Here is a 15,804-nt window from a genome sequence, read left to right as displayed (position 1 = left end):
GGTGTGGCAGTGAAGACCTAGCGCAACCAAAGTCTTTTTAAAAAAAGAAGCACTTCAGGCCCTACCCCAGACATAATGAATAGAACCTGCATTTTAATGAGATCCCAGGGGATTCAAATGCACTTTAAAATTTGAGGATCCCTCCTACAGTACACCTCTAGGTTATAAGCACCTTGACAATGAGAATAATAATGGCCATTGTCTATAAAGAGCCTAATGCATGCTGGATTTTATTTGCTTTCTATATATTAACACATAATAACTTCACACCAGCCCTCTGAAGCTCCCATTTTACAGATAAGAAAACTGAGGCTCAGAGTGGTTACGTGGTTAAGTTAAAGTCACAGAGCTAGAAAGTATTAGAACCTAGATATAAACTCAGGCATTATGGCTCCAGAATAAAAAATGCCCAGAGGTATAATTAATGTGCTATGAAGGTCCTTAGCATTACCTGAAAAGCTTCCAAATGGCATTTTCCTACTAGCAGTGACTACACTTAATTGTCTCACCTGTAGATGAAGGCATTTTTACCTCACAAGGTGGAGTGTAGGGATTCAGTTAAACTCTATAAGTCAAGTTGCTCGTAGCACACGGCACAATAGTAGGTGCTTATCAAATGTTCATCACCTTTCTTTAGGCGCCCTTATGCCTCCACCAAGGGAGGGCTGACGAAGTATCAGGTGTAGTTCTGGTCTTCACCTTCCTTCTCAGAAATCCTTCTAGCTCCTCACTTCTTATAGGAGAAAGTACTGATACCTTGGCGGTTCTCTCAACCTTCTTTACTGTCTAATTTGTTGTTCCACCCAACAACTCTTCAGAACAAGGTCTTGTTTTCTATTCTTTCACCTTCCTTCCCCCACCCAGAGAGAGAGAGAGAGAGAGAGAGAGGGCTTCCTTCCCTCTAGCCACACAGCATTCATTTGTTGTTTCTGATACTCTTAGACCCGCCCAGGGCTTCCCAGGTGGTGCTGGTGGTATGCTGGTGGTAAAGAACCTGCCGGCCAATGCAGGAGACATCAGAGATGCAGGTTCAATCCTTGGGTCAGCAAGATCCTCTAGAAAAGGGAATGGAAACCCACTTCAAGAGAGCTGAAGAATTCAGCTTGCCTAGAGAATTCTCTCTTGCCTAGAGAATCCCATGAACAGAGGAACCTGGAAGGCTACAGTCCATAGGGTTGTAAAGAGTCAGACACGACTGAGGTGACTTAGCATGCACGCACATAGACTTGGCCAAGTGTATAACTTATTTAACCTCACTGCACCTCAGTTTCCTCATCTGTGAAATGGGGAGAGGTGAGGCTAGCTTCTGCCTCAAGGGGTATTCTAAGGACTGAATTAGTTAATAACATAAAGTATGTAGAGCAGGATCTGTCACATACTAAGTGCTGGTCAAAATCTCTTATAATATCTAAGAAGACATCAATCTGGGTTAAGGAAGTAAATAATAACCCTGGTCATTTATGGATCACCTGTTACGTGTCAGTGATTACTTTTGCGGCTAGCTAGGGAAACAAACCTGGAGCAAATGAGCAGTAGAGCCAGCGCCAATCCGAGGGCTGTGAGCTGGCAACCGCCACACGGCTCTCTGGGCCGATAGCCAGAACAAATAGGTTTCAGACCCAGCTCTATTCAGTTCTGCAAGCATTTACTGAGCACTTACTAAATGCTATCCACTGAGCTATGCCCTGGACACTCAGTGCATCCTCAGACAATAGGAAAGGATTTTTGGAGGAAGCGATGCCTCAAATGAGTCTTGAAGGACGAAGTGAGATGATGGAGCAGAGGGGACAGTGGTCCAAGAAGAGGGAGGAGCACGTGCAGAGGCACGGAGGCACTGCCTTTGCAAATGCACTGAAAATATGCTTGTGACTCCAGACACGTACACTCATCCCTCTGGGCCTCGTTTTATCATCTTCAGCATGAAGCATGTTCGACATGCCTGTGCTCAGCTCTCTTGACTTTAAATTCCATATCCAATGATGGGACAGTCCATTGGAAAATCATGCTTTTGAAGTCTATTCAATGACATGAATCAACAAAACTGCATTTACCCTTGGGTCCTTATTTTGTTAAACAACCAAAAAACTTTTGCATATACACAGAAAACTAAGATTGGAAGGAAATTCCCTGTAAGGTCTCAGTGCTAATTCCTGGATGCAGAGACTATGAGTGACTCAAAGTTTCTCCTTCAGAGTTTTTGTATATTTATATTTTATTTAATAAGTGTATTAGTTTTATATCCTGTAAACATTCATAAAGATTATAAAAAGATTCTTGAGATTAGGGATGAGGCATTCAAATACTTCTTTCAAACCATAATCCATGGACAGCAAAACAGACTAGCAAAGACAAACGGAGTGGGGCCTGATGCCAAGAGTTCAAAGACTAGTTCTGCAGTGTTAGCTGCATGACTTTGGCAAGATTATCAACTCCAGTTAAGTGACAACAAAAAAAGTTTCAAGAAATATAGTTATCTTCCTCCAGGCAAGCGACTCTATTTTTTTATTCAATTTTACTTAATTTTTAAAAAATGCAAGTTACAACCACAGCACAAGGAACTAGTAACTTTTTCAAGAAAGGGATAAATAGTATTTTCAGCCTGGTAGGTCATTTGGTCTCTGTCACAACTAACCACAAGTGCCAAAGAACCTATAAATAATATGTAAACAAGTGAGTTTGGCTGTGTTCCAATAAAACTTTATAAAAACAGGCAGTGGGCCAAGCTTGGCCTGTGGGGTATCATTTGCCAATCTCTGCACTGTATTGATTTAATGGCCCATTAATGGGCTATAACCTGCAGTTTGAAAAATATTGGGATTAGAGTTGCCTTTACCCTGGCCAGATGAAGTAAAGTGCAGCAACACTCATGCCACACATAGATCATGCTTTAAAACTTTGTTTCTTAAGGTAATTATTTAGAATTCAACATGCATTTTTTTCATTAAAACCATTTATACAATGGTTGGAATTGCAGGCAAGCCCACAAATAGCCCTGCAGAAAACAGGTCTAAATACATGGTTCTCTCACTGTGGGTTGTCCCTATTCATCCATTGCTTCTGAATTTCTCCAGGACCCACAAGCACTGGGGGTACATTTTAGGGGACTTTTGTGCCAGATGTGATCACGGCCCTTAGGAAGATGAGAAAGTAGCATTCTTCCTCTGAGAAAAGGCATCCTGCATTGCTGCTTAGAATGCCAGGAAAAAAAAATAGTCCTGTTTCTTCCTTCTTGCTATCGAAGTTCCTAGGATGTCAGCCTAAGGAGTCCATATGTTGGGGAGTATTCCTTGAGGTGTGTAAGCCAATCAGTTGTGAGCTGTGCAGCTAATCATGGTCAAAAGTACTGAACTGTGCAAATGATCCACTTGTGTGTTATTTATTTTTTGAAAAGTAAAGTAGAAGAGTGTAGTGACCCTCTGTCAAGCTTTTGGGTGCCTGGAACCACTGATGACCTTCCTGTTTGGAGAATTTCCCATATCATAAGTTCATGGTTCAATAAGGTAGAAATTCATGTTCCCAGTTGCCCCTCCTGCTTTGTGCAGGGATGTGACCCAGGCTCCACTGATTCAGAAGCAAGTGGTATGACATAAATGGGACACGACAAAGGAGGTAGCAGAGACATTTAGCTTTCAAGGGTAATGGCGACAGAGGTCCTGCTGGGAGTGACCACTGTCCAGTGTCAGTGATGGAAGGTCCAGTGTCTCTGGCTATGAGCAGTCCTGGGGTGCGACATGGGCATTGTTCCATGTTGCGTGGCCTCAAAGGCTGTTCTCCAGCTTCAGTGCCCACCAGAAGTCTTCTTCTTTAAAAAAATATTTATTAATTTGGCTGTGCCAGGTCTTAGTTGCAGCATGTGAACTCTTAGTTGCAACATATGGGATCTAGTTCCCTGACCATTGATCGAACCTGGGTCTCCTGCATTGGGAGTGCAGAGTCTTAGCCACTGGACCATAAGGGAAGTCCCACACCAGAAGCCTTCTTAAGCTCTACTGAACATTTACACTCATGGGACCATCATAGACACTCTTGTCCTGCGTGACAACATCAGACGTTCCTTTTACTGGGAGGCCTTATAGCAATTCGCCCAGCCATCTCAGAGTTATCTTCTACCCAGGTGACGCTCAGGTGCAAGAAGATAAGATCCACTTGGGTGGTTGTGAGAATTGCCCTGATTTATGAATCCCAGCATCTCCTGTAACGACTCCACAGAAATCGCTTCCAAGGTCCTTGAAAGGGACATCACTATCATAGGGATCAGTGAATTCAAGGAAGCCCAAATCTCTGGAAATTTACCAAATATTTATAGTACTATAAGGCCAGATCTAATGTACCAATCTAGGGTCATTTTGACCATAAGCAATGTTGCTTAGTAACACAATTGATGTTGCAAATTTTATCATGTTTCCAGGGCAACAGAGCTAGAGAATTAACCCAATGTCAAATTCTCATGCAGGAAGGGGAAGGATTTGTTAACCCTCTGCTTACACTGGGCCCCCCAGAGGTTTTCTTTCTGATAAGCAGGTTCAACTTTTGCAACTAAACATTGCTATTAGTAGCGTTGCTTGTATCAAGGATACTCTCCTCACTTGTGTTCTGATATACATTCCTTGATGGGAAAGAATGGGGAAGAGTTACAATCAGAAGGCCAGAAATCTTGTATAACCTTGGGTATTTCCATTGGAATATGTTAACACTTGGATATCACTTGTCATGTATTGATGTATTGTGGTGATTTTCTGGTAAAGTTTCTTGGAAGATGTATTTGAATATCGTTAGCTTCAAATGTCTGTTGCTTGGTTAGGTCTATTTCCTCAAGTGTAAATTCTTCCATTTGTTAAGACTGTTCTGTTTCTCCTATTCATTTTCCTCAAATAGTTGGTTATTGGAGGCTCATGTTTGTGGTTGAGATTTCCCTGGTAGACAGTCTGACACATCTGTTTGCACAGCTCTGCTTATCAGAGGGGCGAGAACTGCCACTGCCTAGGTGTAAAATTTGGTTGGTTTCATCAAGAGACTGGCGTAGAATAAAAGTACCTAATGCCTAGTCTTCCATGTGAAGCTGATCTCAGGCATTACCCTAACCCAGGCGACAAAACACTCCTATTTATCCTCCTCTTTTTAATTTTATGGTGACAAATGACTGAAATCATTCATGTCCAAATACATCTAGGAATCACTAGTATTTCCAGTAATGATGTTGTTGTTGTTCAGTTGCCAAGTCGTGTTCAATTCATTGTGACCCCATGGACTGCAGCACACTTGGCATCTCTGTGCTTCACTATTTCCTGGAATTTGCTCAGATTCATGTCCGTTGAGTCGGTGATGCCATCCAACCATCTCATCCTCTGTCATCCCCTTCTCCTCCTGCCCTCAATCCTTCCCAGCATCAGGGTCTTTTCCAATGAGTCAGTTCTTTGCATCAGGTAGCCAAAATATTGGACCTTCAGCTTCAGCATAAGTCCTTCCAGTGAACATTCAGGGTTGATTTCCTTAAGGATTGACTACTTTGATCTCTTTGCAGTCCAAGGGATTCTTAAGAGTCTTCTCCAGCACAACACTTTGAAAGCATCAATTCTTTACTGAAAGCATCAATTCTTTGGCGCTCAGCCTTCTTTATGGTTCAGTTTTCACATCTGTACATGACTACTGGAAAAACCATAGGTTTGACTATATAGACTTTTGTCGGCAAAGTGATCTCTGCTGTCTAGGTCTGTCATAGCTTTCCTTCTGAGGAGCAAGCGTCTCTTCCCGACCCAGGGATTGAACCCAGGTCTTCTGCATCTGAACCTCTAGGGAAGCCCCAGTAATGATGTAGGGCAGGAAAATCTTGTCATAGATTTAAGATGATTCTATTAAAAAATAGTAGTAGCCACATGTGACACCTACCCTCAGAATTGAGGTGTTTACATTTATCATTACTGTTTGGGAAATACATATAGCTTAATCATAATCTTACAAAATTTATCTGAGTTTTTTTTTTTTTTTAACATAAAGTGAGAGATTTCAGAAGCACAAAAATTAGTAGCCAACATTTTGGAACAACTTAAACTACAGAGATTTTATACTGGCACTGAGCTTCTTCAAAACCCCACAATGAAAAATGAAACTATTCAAAACAAATGTAGCAACTCGAAAGCTATGCCCACATGAAAGAGGAAAATGGTATATGGAGACCTAGTTCCAGATACTCCAGCCAAGAAAGGCTCTTCTGACAGCAGAGATGGTTTGAGGCACAAAACTATCTTTATTTCAGTCATCAAATATGTCTCAGACTTTCTGTTGGGCATGGATAAAAAGCACACAATATTCAGCTCCTGTTTTAGAAGAGACTATGATAAACATATAAGCACCGTCACCTTACTTGACTTTGCCAGCATAGATAGTGAAAGCAATGCTGTTTGATTTTGCGGAAAAGGAGACAGAAAGAAAGAGATAAAACAGCTCCAAATTAGGATGCTACCTCCCATTGAAAATGTCTGGTTTGTAAGTTTTGGTATGAAGCGGCTGTAAACATTTGACAGAAAACAGAGTCCTCTCTCCTCTGAAGCCCTTCCCTGTGTTTTCAGATGCTAGTAAATACCAAGCTCTATTCTAGCTCAGAATGGGAAGAAACAGCTTTTTGTCTAGAAGGAATCATACACAGGCTTCTTTAGGGACAACGACAATAGCATTTTAGAGCCAAAAAATAAAAAGAAGATATATAATATCAGCTACTCTCGCAGGATAAGGGGAGCTCTTCTCCTCCTAAGCATGGCACTGGATGTCTTAGCTACAATATCTAATTTTTGACTTATACCACTCCCAAGAGGCTGATCTTATTCTCATTTTACAGTGGAAGAGAAGAGTTTCAATAGGGGTGAGATAACTTGTTCAAGGTCCCAGAACTGGAAGAAGCAGAGCCGGGATCTGATTCCAAAAGTTGATCTGACCCCCAAATCCATACACTTTCCCGAGACCAAAGCGAACAGAACTCAAGAAGTGGAGAGTTCTTTTTGTTTTGTATCGTCCCCTGAAAGTTCAACCAAAGAGGAATGGAAATATTGACATAAATGACTCCGACAAACTACAGGACACGTTCTCTCTACTGGGCTCTCCCTCACAGCTCATTCCTCTTTAAAACTTGCTCCAGAAAGTTTGCAACCCTTCGATGGTCTCCCCAGACTAATAGTCACTTCAACTACACTCTGAATTCTGAAAATAGATTCCAGAAGGGAAGATGGAAACTACATAACAGAAAATACAACGGGAGCCATGCAGTGGTGTGGAGCTGGGGACAGGGAGTAGGTCACACGATGAGATTTATATTTCAGAGTTTCAGTTTGGTGGCCATGAAGACGGAGCTGGTCAGAGAATATGAAGCGTCACACCCAGGGAGACCATTTAGAAATGCAATGCAGTGTCAGATGTGACTCAGCGACTGAACCAACAACGGCAATAAAGGGAACGAGGGCCTGGGCCGCGCGGTGTGGCAGCAATCTGGGGAGGGAGCGTTAGAATAGCAGGCCCAGCCTTTTTGGAACCAGGGGCTGGTTTCATGGAAGACGACTTTCCCACAGACCAGGGGTGGGGGATGGTTTCAGGATGATTCTTGTAAGGAACGTGCACCCTAGGTCCCTCGCATGCACAGATCACAGTGGGGTTTGCGGTCCTGTGAGAATCTACTGCTGCTGACCAGAGGTGGGGCTCAGGCAGTAACGTGAGCAATGAGGATGTTCATCTGAGTAATCACAGATGAAGCTTTGTTCGCTTCTCCACCACTCACCTCTTGCTGCACAACCCAGTTCCTAACAAGCCATGAATGTGGGGGGTGGCAGGGTTGGGGACCCCTGGATTAGAGGAACTGGAGATGGCACAGATATAGCCTCAGGAAGACCTACTGACTAGCTGGCTATAGGAAGGAGGGGAGGAAAGGAAGGAGTGTGGGGTGAGCCCCAGTTTTCTGATTGGTTTGACCAAGTTGATGGTAATGCCATTCTTGGAGACTGGGGAGGAAGGAGGAACAGTCAACATCTTGAGGGGAAAGATGTTGGCCTTAGTTTTGAGGTGGTCGTGAACACTCCTGACGGAAATGTTCCATAGGCAGCTGGATCAATGGATTTGTCCATTCTTTCATCCTACACATAATTATCGACTTTGTGATATATACCAGATGTTGACTTTGGCATTAGGTAAGGAGTGACAACCAAAACAGATGTGTTCTGTGTCCTCACAAAGTTCACAGGCAATAAACGCACACATACATACATTTGCTGTGTTGAGCAGAAAAGAATAAGACGTCCTGAGAAGATCCAGCCTGACAGTGTGAGGCTTGGCAGTGAAACTGGAAGGCTGAGTTGCATAAAGTTCTGGCGCTCAGAGGTGGTGATGTCTAACTGGAGATACGAGGGGGTCATCTACATAGAGGCAGGAATTGAAGAATGTGGGGAGGAGATGAATCAAGAGGAACTACCCCATTCTATAGGCTTTTGGGGTGGGGCTGAAGAACTAGATACCCCAAAGCTGAGACCAATGGCTTCCATCCTCCCAGACATTATGATTCATACTCAGAACACAAAGCCTTGGTGTGTCTGACTGAGGTTGTTTTCTGCCTGGGGACCATGTTGCCACCTCTCCACTTTGGGTATGTTTGGCACATGAAAATATACACAAGGCACCACTGATTTGGCCTGGATAGTGGCAGACGTGGCTAATCCCCTGATTAAGTTAATTCCAGACTGGCTTGAAATATTGATGCTAACTTGGGATTCTTAAAAAAAAAAAAAAAAAAGCAATTTCTGTCTCACCCATGCTCTCTCCTCTTCTTTAACTGAAAGCCAAGTGGCATGGTTTAGGAGTCCAATTAAATCCAATCCATTCTGGCAGAATCAGAGCATCCAATGAACATTTCAAACCACTTGGAATCAATTAATAGAGGAAAAAGTGCACTGAGCCCAAACTGGGAGCTGTTCAGTTTTGTGTGGTAAGATCTCCAACATTTATAAAAGGGAATGTTTATTAAGCATTTACTACATGCTGGGCACCGTTCAATGCATTCAGTCTTCAAATAGCCCTATGAAGGATTTATTCTTATTTTATAGATGGTATTGATGAAGAAACTGAGGCACAGGGAGGTTAAAGGCACTTTTCCAAGATACTGGCTTTTAATTGGAAGAGCCTGGATTCGAACCTACAAGTCTGGATCACAGAGCCAGCTCTTTTAACCACTCAGTAAACAGGGTCACTACTGTAGTGGTTACAGTGGACAAGCCTGTGTACATTGGAGGATGGGCCTGATTTGTGAGATGCTGGGGGAGATGAGGGGCTTCCTGGGTGTCTCGGTAGGTAAAGAATCTGCCTACAATGCAGGAGACGCAGACAGATCCCCTGGTTGGGAAGATCATTGGAGAAGGGCAGCTCTCTTTAGTATTCATGCCTGAAGAATCCCATGGACAGAGGAGCCTGGTGGGCAATAGTCCATGGCATCGCAGAGTCAGACACGAAAGAAGTGACTGAGCACCCACACGTAGGGGAGATGAGCTTTTTGGACCTGTCTGCATGGGAAGAGGGGATGCGTCCAGGCAGCCTTCTGGACTGATGGCAGTTTGGATGCCTTGCCTCTGAGAGGGTGAAACCATCCTCAGAAAATCCTGGGGTTTTCCAGGCAGAAGGGAACCTGGAAACCACTTGGTGTTGCTGCTGGTTTATGGACGGGGAGGCTGAGGCACAGGGGAGTGGACAGACGGTGCTGAGGAGCAGCAGAAGCTGGATCAGAGGGAGCTTCCTCTTCTAGGAAGCCCTCCCTTCCTTCTCTGCCACGAGGATTCTGCCTCATGGGACTTGCTATACTGCCTCCTGCGCACCCGAGAAGCCCACTCCTGGCTGAGCAAGTGTTACAGTTTCCCTCTCAAGTCCCCAGGACAGCCAGGACAAAATGAAGACAGACATCTCCCAACCATAGGGCTGGCATCCCCCAAAGCTGCCTTCACAAGGAAGCCCCCCCGGCCCTGCAGAAACCCTCATCTCTCCGGAATTTGAAGATCCACTCTTCTGACCCAGGCCACTTTTATTCCTAATTGGACCAGCCCTATGCAAACCCATTTCAAAGATCCCACTCAGGTCTCAGGGCTTCCCAGGTGGCGCTAGTGGTAAAGAACCTGCCTACCATTGCAGGAAACATAAGAGATGTTGGTTCAATCCCTGGGTCAGGAAGATCCCCTGGAGGAGGGCATGGCAGTCCACTCCAGTATTTTTGCCTGGAGAATCCCCACGGACAGAGGAGCCTGGTGGGCTACAGTCCATGGGGTCGCAAGGAGTTAGACACGACTGAAGCGACTTAGCACACACCTAGGTCTCAGATACTCCTCAGGGCACAAGATTCAACCTGCAGTGAGTTTCTGGAAACTGGGCAGCTCTGGCCCCTTGTACCCGCAGCTCCACCCTTGCACCTCCTCAGAGGCAATACCCACCCACCACAAAGTGGTGTCGGCCGGAAGGAAGCTTCTCTCTCTGGCCATCCAAAGCCAACACATGTCTTACCTTTCCACCTGGAGGTTGACTTTGGAGGGCTCCACGTTGGGATTTTCCCATTCCATCTGCGGGCAGTGCATGAAATAGCACAGGGTATACAGGGCCTCGGGTTCCCAGTAGAGCGCCCCCTGCTTGTGGTGCAGGGGGGTGCCGTTGCCATGGTGCTTGGCATTGAGGGGCTGCAGGTGATGCATTGCTCGGGACACCAGGTCACCTGTGGACAGAAGTAAGATTTCAGATCCTTCAGGCAGCCAAGACTCACAGAGAAGAGATGCAGAGATGCTCACCTCGAGATTCCCTCCTTCAATGGAAGTGGTCTCATCAGGCAGCGAGGGAAGCGTTTGTTCATTTACCACACGCCTGTCAATGGCTTATCAGGTTTGGGGTGCTGCTCCAAGCATGGCGGGCTGCTACGATAACCCCAGTCCTGCCCGTTGGAACCCACAATTTCTAACAAGGCACAGAAAGCCCTTTGTACGTGTCTACTTCCAGCCTTCTGCATCTGGGACCCACCCTCTGTCACATCCTCTGCCGTAACCAGTACTGCCTCTCTTGCAATCACCAGAATGGACTATACTGTTTCTTTGCTCTGAGCCTGGGCATAAACTGTTATTCCCTCTATCTAGAACACTCTCTCGCTCCTCTTTTCCAGGCTAACTCCTGCTGATCCATCCAGGTGTCAGCTGGATGATTATATTCCAGCTGGATATTATATTCCAGGACACCGTTCTGGAATTTCCCCCACTCCCCTGTGTCAGATGCCACACTCTCCTTTCTTTGTTACTCAGGACACCGTGACACAGTGTTCTCTCTGTCCATCATTCCCAACGATAGCAACTCAGTCCAAAATGACACCTATTATGTGACAGCACAGTTAGAGCACTTTAGTTCATTGAGTTCTCATAACACCCTATAAAGTAGGTACCTTTATAAACCCATTTTACAGATGAGGACACAGAGGCCTGAAGAGGTGAAATAACTTCTCAGCAGGGCAGAGCTATGAACAGCAGAAGGAGGATTTGAACCCCAGCACTCTGGCTCCAGAATCTATGCGCTTAACCACGATCCTTGAGGGGCATGTTTTACTTTTCTCAGCACTGGCAAACTCTGAGAACACTCTGGCCTTTCTCATGCTTTCTTAGAAGAAAACTAGCTTTCTCCTTCGTCAAACCAAACCTGCATGCTCCCAGGTTGGCTGTGGAGAGAATATCTTCTTATGGGAGACTGGCTGGGCCTGAAGTTCTGACTTTCCTTGACTAAGACTGTGTTTCTCAAACGTGGGTTGCTTGTAAGCAACCTTCAGGAATGTAGTTGTATCCAAGTGCCACCTGTATCATTATTTACTTAATCTTTGATGGACTCATTTTATTTTTTGAATACATATATCTGAAAAAGAAACATTATGTCACTGCCATGAATGGGAAATCAGTATCCCTTGCTGTAAACAGAAGGTGATTGTGAAATTTAATTCAATAAAAAAGAGTGTAATTAATTTATACCTGAATTCTGGTCCTGCATTCATTACAAAGAGCAAGTAAAAGAGTTGTTAGGGGCTCATATCAAATGGAGCCTTTCCTCTGAAAGCAATTAGAATGAAAATAAAATTGAAAAGCGTCACTCCCATGACCAGTGTTATCTGAGGCACTGCCCCTGTCCCTCTAGAAATCGTCTCTCCCACAGTGGGAAGTGTTGCACACTTGGGGAGATGTTCCTTGAAGACATTTGTGATGGTGGATTTTATGTGTCAGCTGGGCTAGGCTATGGTGCCCAGCTGTCTGGTCAAACACTAGTCTAAATGTTGCTGTGATGCTAGTTTTTTTTTTTTTTTAGTTTTTTAAACTTATTTAAATATATATTAAAAAATTTTTAGATGTTGTGTTGGTTTCTGCCATATGGCAATGCAAACCAGCTATAATTATACATATATTCCTTCCCTCCCAACCCTCCCTCCTCTCCCCGCATCCTGTCCCTCCAGGTCATCATAGAGAGCCAGACTGGTCTCTCCTGGGCTATATAGCAAATTCTCACCAGCTATTCATCTTCACTTGATAGTGTATGAGTGTTGATGCTACTTTCTCCATTCATCCCACTCTCTCCTTCCCAAACTGTGCCTACAAGTCCATTCTCTATATCTGCATCTCCATTTCTCCCCTGCAAATAGGTTCATTAATATCCTTTTTCTAGAGCCCATATATATGCATTAATATACTTTATTTGTTTTTCTCTTTCTGACTTACTTGTGAAGCTATTTTTTTACATGCGGTTAATATTTATATCAGTATATTGTGAGTAAAGCAGATTACCCTCCAGAATGTGGATGGGCCTCATCCAATCAGTTGAAGGAAAGAAACAGAGGAGACAAGAGAGAGGCCCTTGGATAAGAAGGCTTTCTGTCTTTGGACTCATGACTGAAACATTAACTCCTAGAATTTAACCCTCCCTCTCCAGCCTAGCTCCTTGTGGGGGTCAGGGACTGTCTCCCCAATTCCCAACCCCTCATTACCCAGCTGAAACCAAGCCTGCAGAAACCATCAGTTCTCTGCCATCCAGCTGTACCTTTTCACAAGACACTTGTACTTAAAATCCAAACTTAGGGAAGTGAAGCTCCGTGAAAGGCAGAAGTTTCTTCTCTAAAGGCCCAAGGCCTGCCTTCTAGGGAGGGAGGAGCTGAGGGAGGAGCTACTTCCTCAAAAGAAGATTGACAAGAGGACTATTCATCTCCTTTGTGGGAGCCCGACTATGGAGATGAGGTCTCAGCTGTGGGTGAAAACAGCAAATACTCCCCTTTCTCTTCCATGTCCATGGCAGACATGCTTAATCAATCACAGAACTCTTATCCACTGAGTGGAGATGCAGCCCTAAAGTCCTTCTTGAGACAAAAGTCCAAGTGGTCACTATTTACTCTGATTGTCAAAGCAAAGAAAACTTCCATGTTGCCAGAGTCCTAAGGTGTCATCAAGACAACCTAACCAGAGTACAATCCACTAAGCTTAATATCTGGACAGTGATGCAGGGGTTAAACAGACAGTAGTGAGGGGTTAAACTTCCCCACACTCCTCTGCCTTCTACTAAGCCTTAACCTAGAGTCTGACCCTCCTTCTCTCCATTTCCCACAGCAGGAGAATATATGCAAGAAACTAAAAAAAGAATCAGAGAAGGAAATTCACTTTTAGGGGTAGGTGGGCAGGGAAGATCTTAAGGAGACCTGTAGATGGAAAATGTGGAGTCCCATGACTCTATGTGAACAACAGTCCAGTTGTTCATTGAGCATCTACTCTCTGCCAGGCACTGTGAAAAAGCAGCTCACATCCATTGTCTCTAGTACTCACAAGGTTCTATAGGGTACTAGACCATTCAGGTATGAGCTAAATCAAATCCCTTATGATTATACAATGGAAGTGACAAACAGATTTAAGGGAATAGATCTGATAGACAGAGTGCCTGAAGAACTGTGGACAGAGGTTCGTGACATTGTACAGAAGGCAGTGATCAAGACCATCCCCAAGAAAAAGAAATGCAAAAAGGCAAAATGGTTGTCTGAGGAGGCCTTACAAATAGCCGAGAAAAGAAGAGACACAAAAGGCAAAGGAGAAAAGGAAAGATATACCCATTTGAACACAGAGTTCCAAAGACTAGCAAGGAGAGGTAAGAAAGCCTTCCTCAGGGATCAATGCAAAGAAATTGAGGAAAACAACAGAATGGGAAAGACTAGAGGTCTCTTCAAGAAAATTAGAGATACCAAGGGAACATTTCATGCAAAGATGGGCTCAATAAAGGACAAGAAATGGTATGGACCTAACAGAAGCAGAAGATATTAAGAAGAGATGACAAGAATACACAGAAGAACTATACAAAAAAGATGTTCATGACCCAAATAACCATGGTTATTTGGGTGTCATCACTCACCTAGAGCCAGACATCCTGGAATGCAAAGTCAAGTGGGCCTTAGGAAGCATCACTAAGAACAAAGCTAATGGAGGTGATGGAATTCCAGTTGAGCTATTTCAAATCTTAAAAGATAATGCTGTGAAAGTGCTGCACTCAATATGCCAGCAAATTTGGGAAATTCAGCAGTGGCCATAGGACTGGAAAAGGTCATCTTTCATTCCATTCCCAAAGAAAGGCAATGCCAAAGAATGCTCAAACTACTGCACAATTGCATTCATCTCACACACTAGCAAAGTAATGCTCAAAATTCTCCAAGCCAGGCTTCAACAGTACATGAACTGTGAACTTCCAGATGTATAAGCTGGATTTAGAAAAGGCAGAGGAACCAGGGATCAAATTGCCAACATCTGTTGGATCATCAAAAAAGCAAGAGTGTTCAAGAAAAACATCTACTTCTGTTTTATTGACTACGTCAAAGCCTTTGACTGTGTGGATCACAACAAACTGTGGAAAATTCTTCAAGAGATGGGAATACCAGACCACCTGACCGGCCTCCTGAGAAATCTGTATGCAGGTCAAGAAGCAACAGTTACAACTGGATATAGAACAACAGACTGGTTCCAAACAGGGAAAGGAGTATGTCAAGGCTGTATATTGTCACCCTGCTTATTTAACTTATATTCAGAGTACATCATGAGAAATGTTGGACTGGAGGAAGCACAAGCTGGAATCAAGATTGCTGGGAGAAATATAAATAACCTCAGATATGCAGATGACACCACCCTTATAGCAGAAAGTGAAGAAGCACTAAAGAGCTTCTTGATAAAAGTGAAAGAGGAGAGTGAAAAAGTTGACTTAAAATTCAATATTCAGAAAACTAAGATCATGGCATCTGGTCCCATCACTTCATGGCAAATAGATGGGGAAACAGTGGAAACAGTGACAGACATAATTTTTTGGGGCTTCAAAATCACTGCAGATGGTGACTACAGGCATGAAATTAAAAGACGCTTGCTCCTTGGAAGAAATGCTATGGCCAATATAGACAACATATTAAAAAAGCCAGAGGCATTACTTTGCCAACAAAGGTCTGTCTAGTCAAAGCTATGGTTTTTCCAGTAATCATGTATGGATGTGAGAGTTGGACTATGAAGAAAGCTGAGCACTGAAGAATTGATGCTTTTGAATTGTGGTGTTGGAGAAGACTCTTGAGAGTCCCTTGGACAACAAGGAGATCCAATCAGTCCATCCTAAAGGAAATCAGCGAATATTCACTGGAAGGACTGATACTGAAGCTGAAACTCCAATATTTTGGCCACCTGATGTGAAGAATGGACTCATTTGAAAAGACCCTGATGCGTGGAAAGATTGAAGGTGGGATGAGAAGGGGATGATATAGGATGAGATGGT

At 43.9% G+C, this 15,804-nt stretch overlaps 1 protein-coding gene across 2 annotated transcripts in view; it reads right to left on the bottom strand.

The window, feature by feature from the left end:
- Window positions 1-15,804, bottom strand: part of ABTB3 (ankyrin repeat and BTB domain containing 3) — a 318,330-nt gene that overhangs the window by 104,415 nt on the left and 198,111 nt on the right. For both annotated transcript variants that reach the window (XM_065938459.1, XM_065938463.1), the window contains exon 3: window positions 10,516-10,720. In XM_065938459.1, the coding sequence (XP_065794531.1) occupies window positions 10,516-10,720 (205 nt within the window). The remainder of the gene's footprint in view (window positions 1-10,515; window positions 10,721-15,804) is intronic.

This window comes from Muntiacus reevesi, chromosome 1, assembly GCF_963930625.1.
Source record: "Muntiacus reevesi chromosome 1, mMunRee1.1, whole genome shotgun sequence".
NCBI classification, from domain to species: domain Eukaryota; kingdom Metazoa; phylum Chordata; class Mammalia; order Artiodactyla; family Cervidae; genus Muntiacus; species Muntiacus reevesi.
Note: the sequence above shows the minus strand (reverse complement) of the source record. Positions and strands in the feature narration are given on the sequence as shown.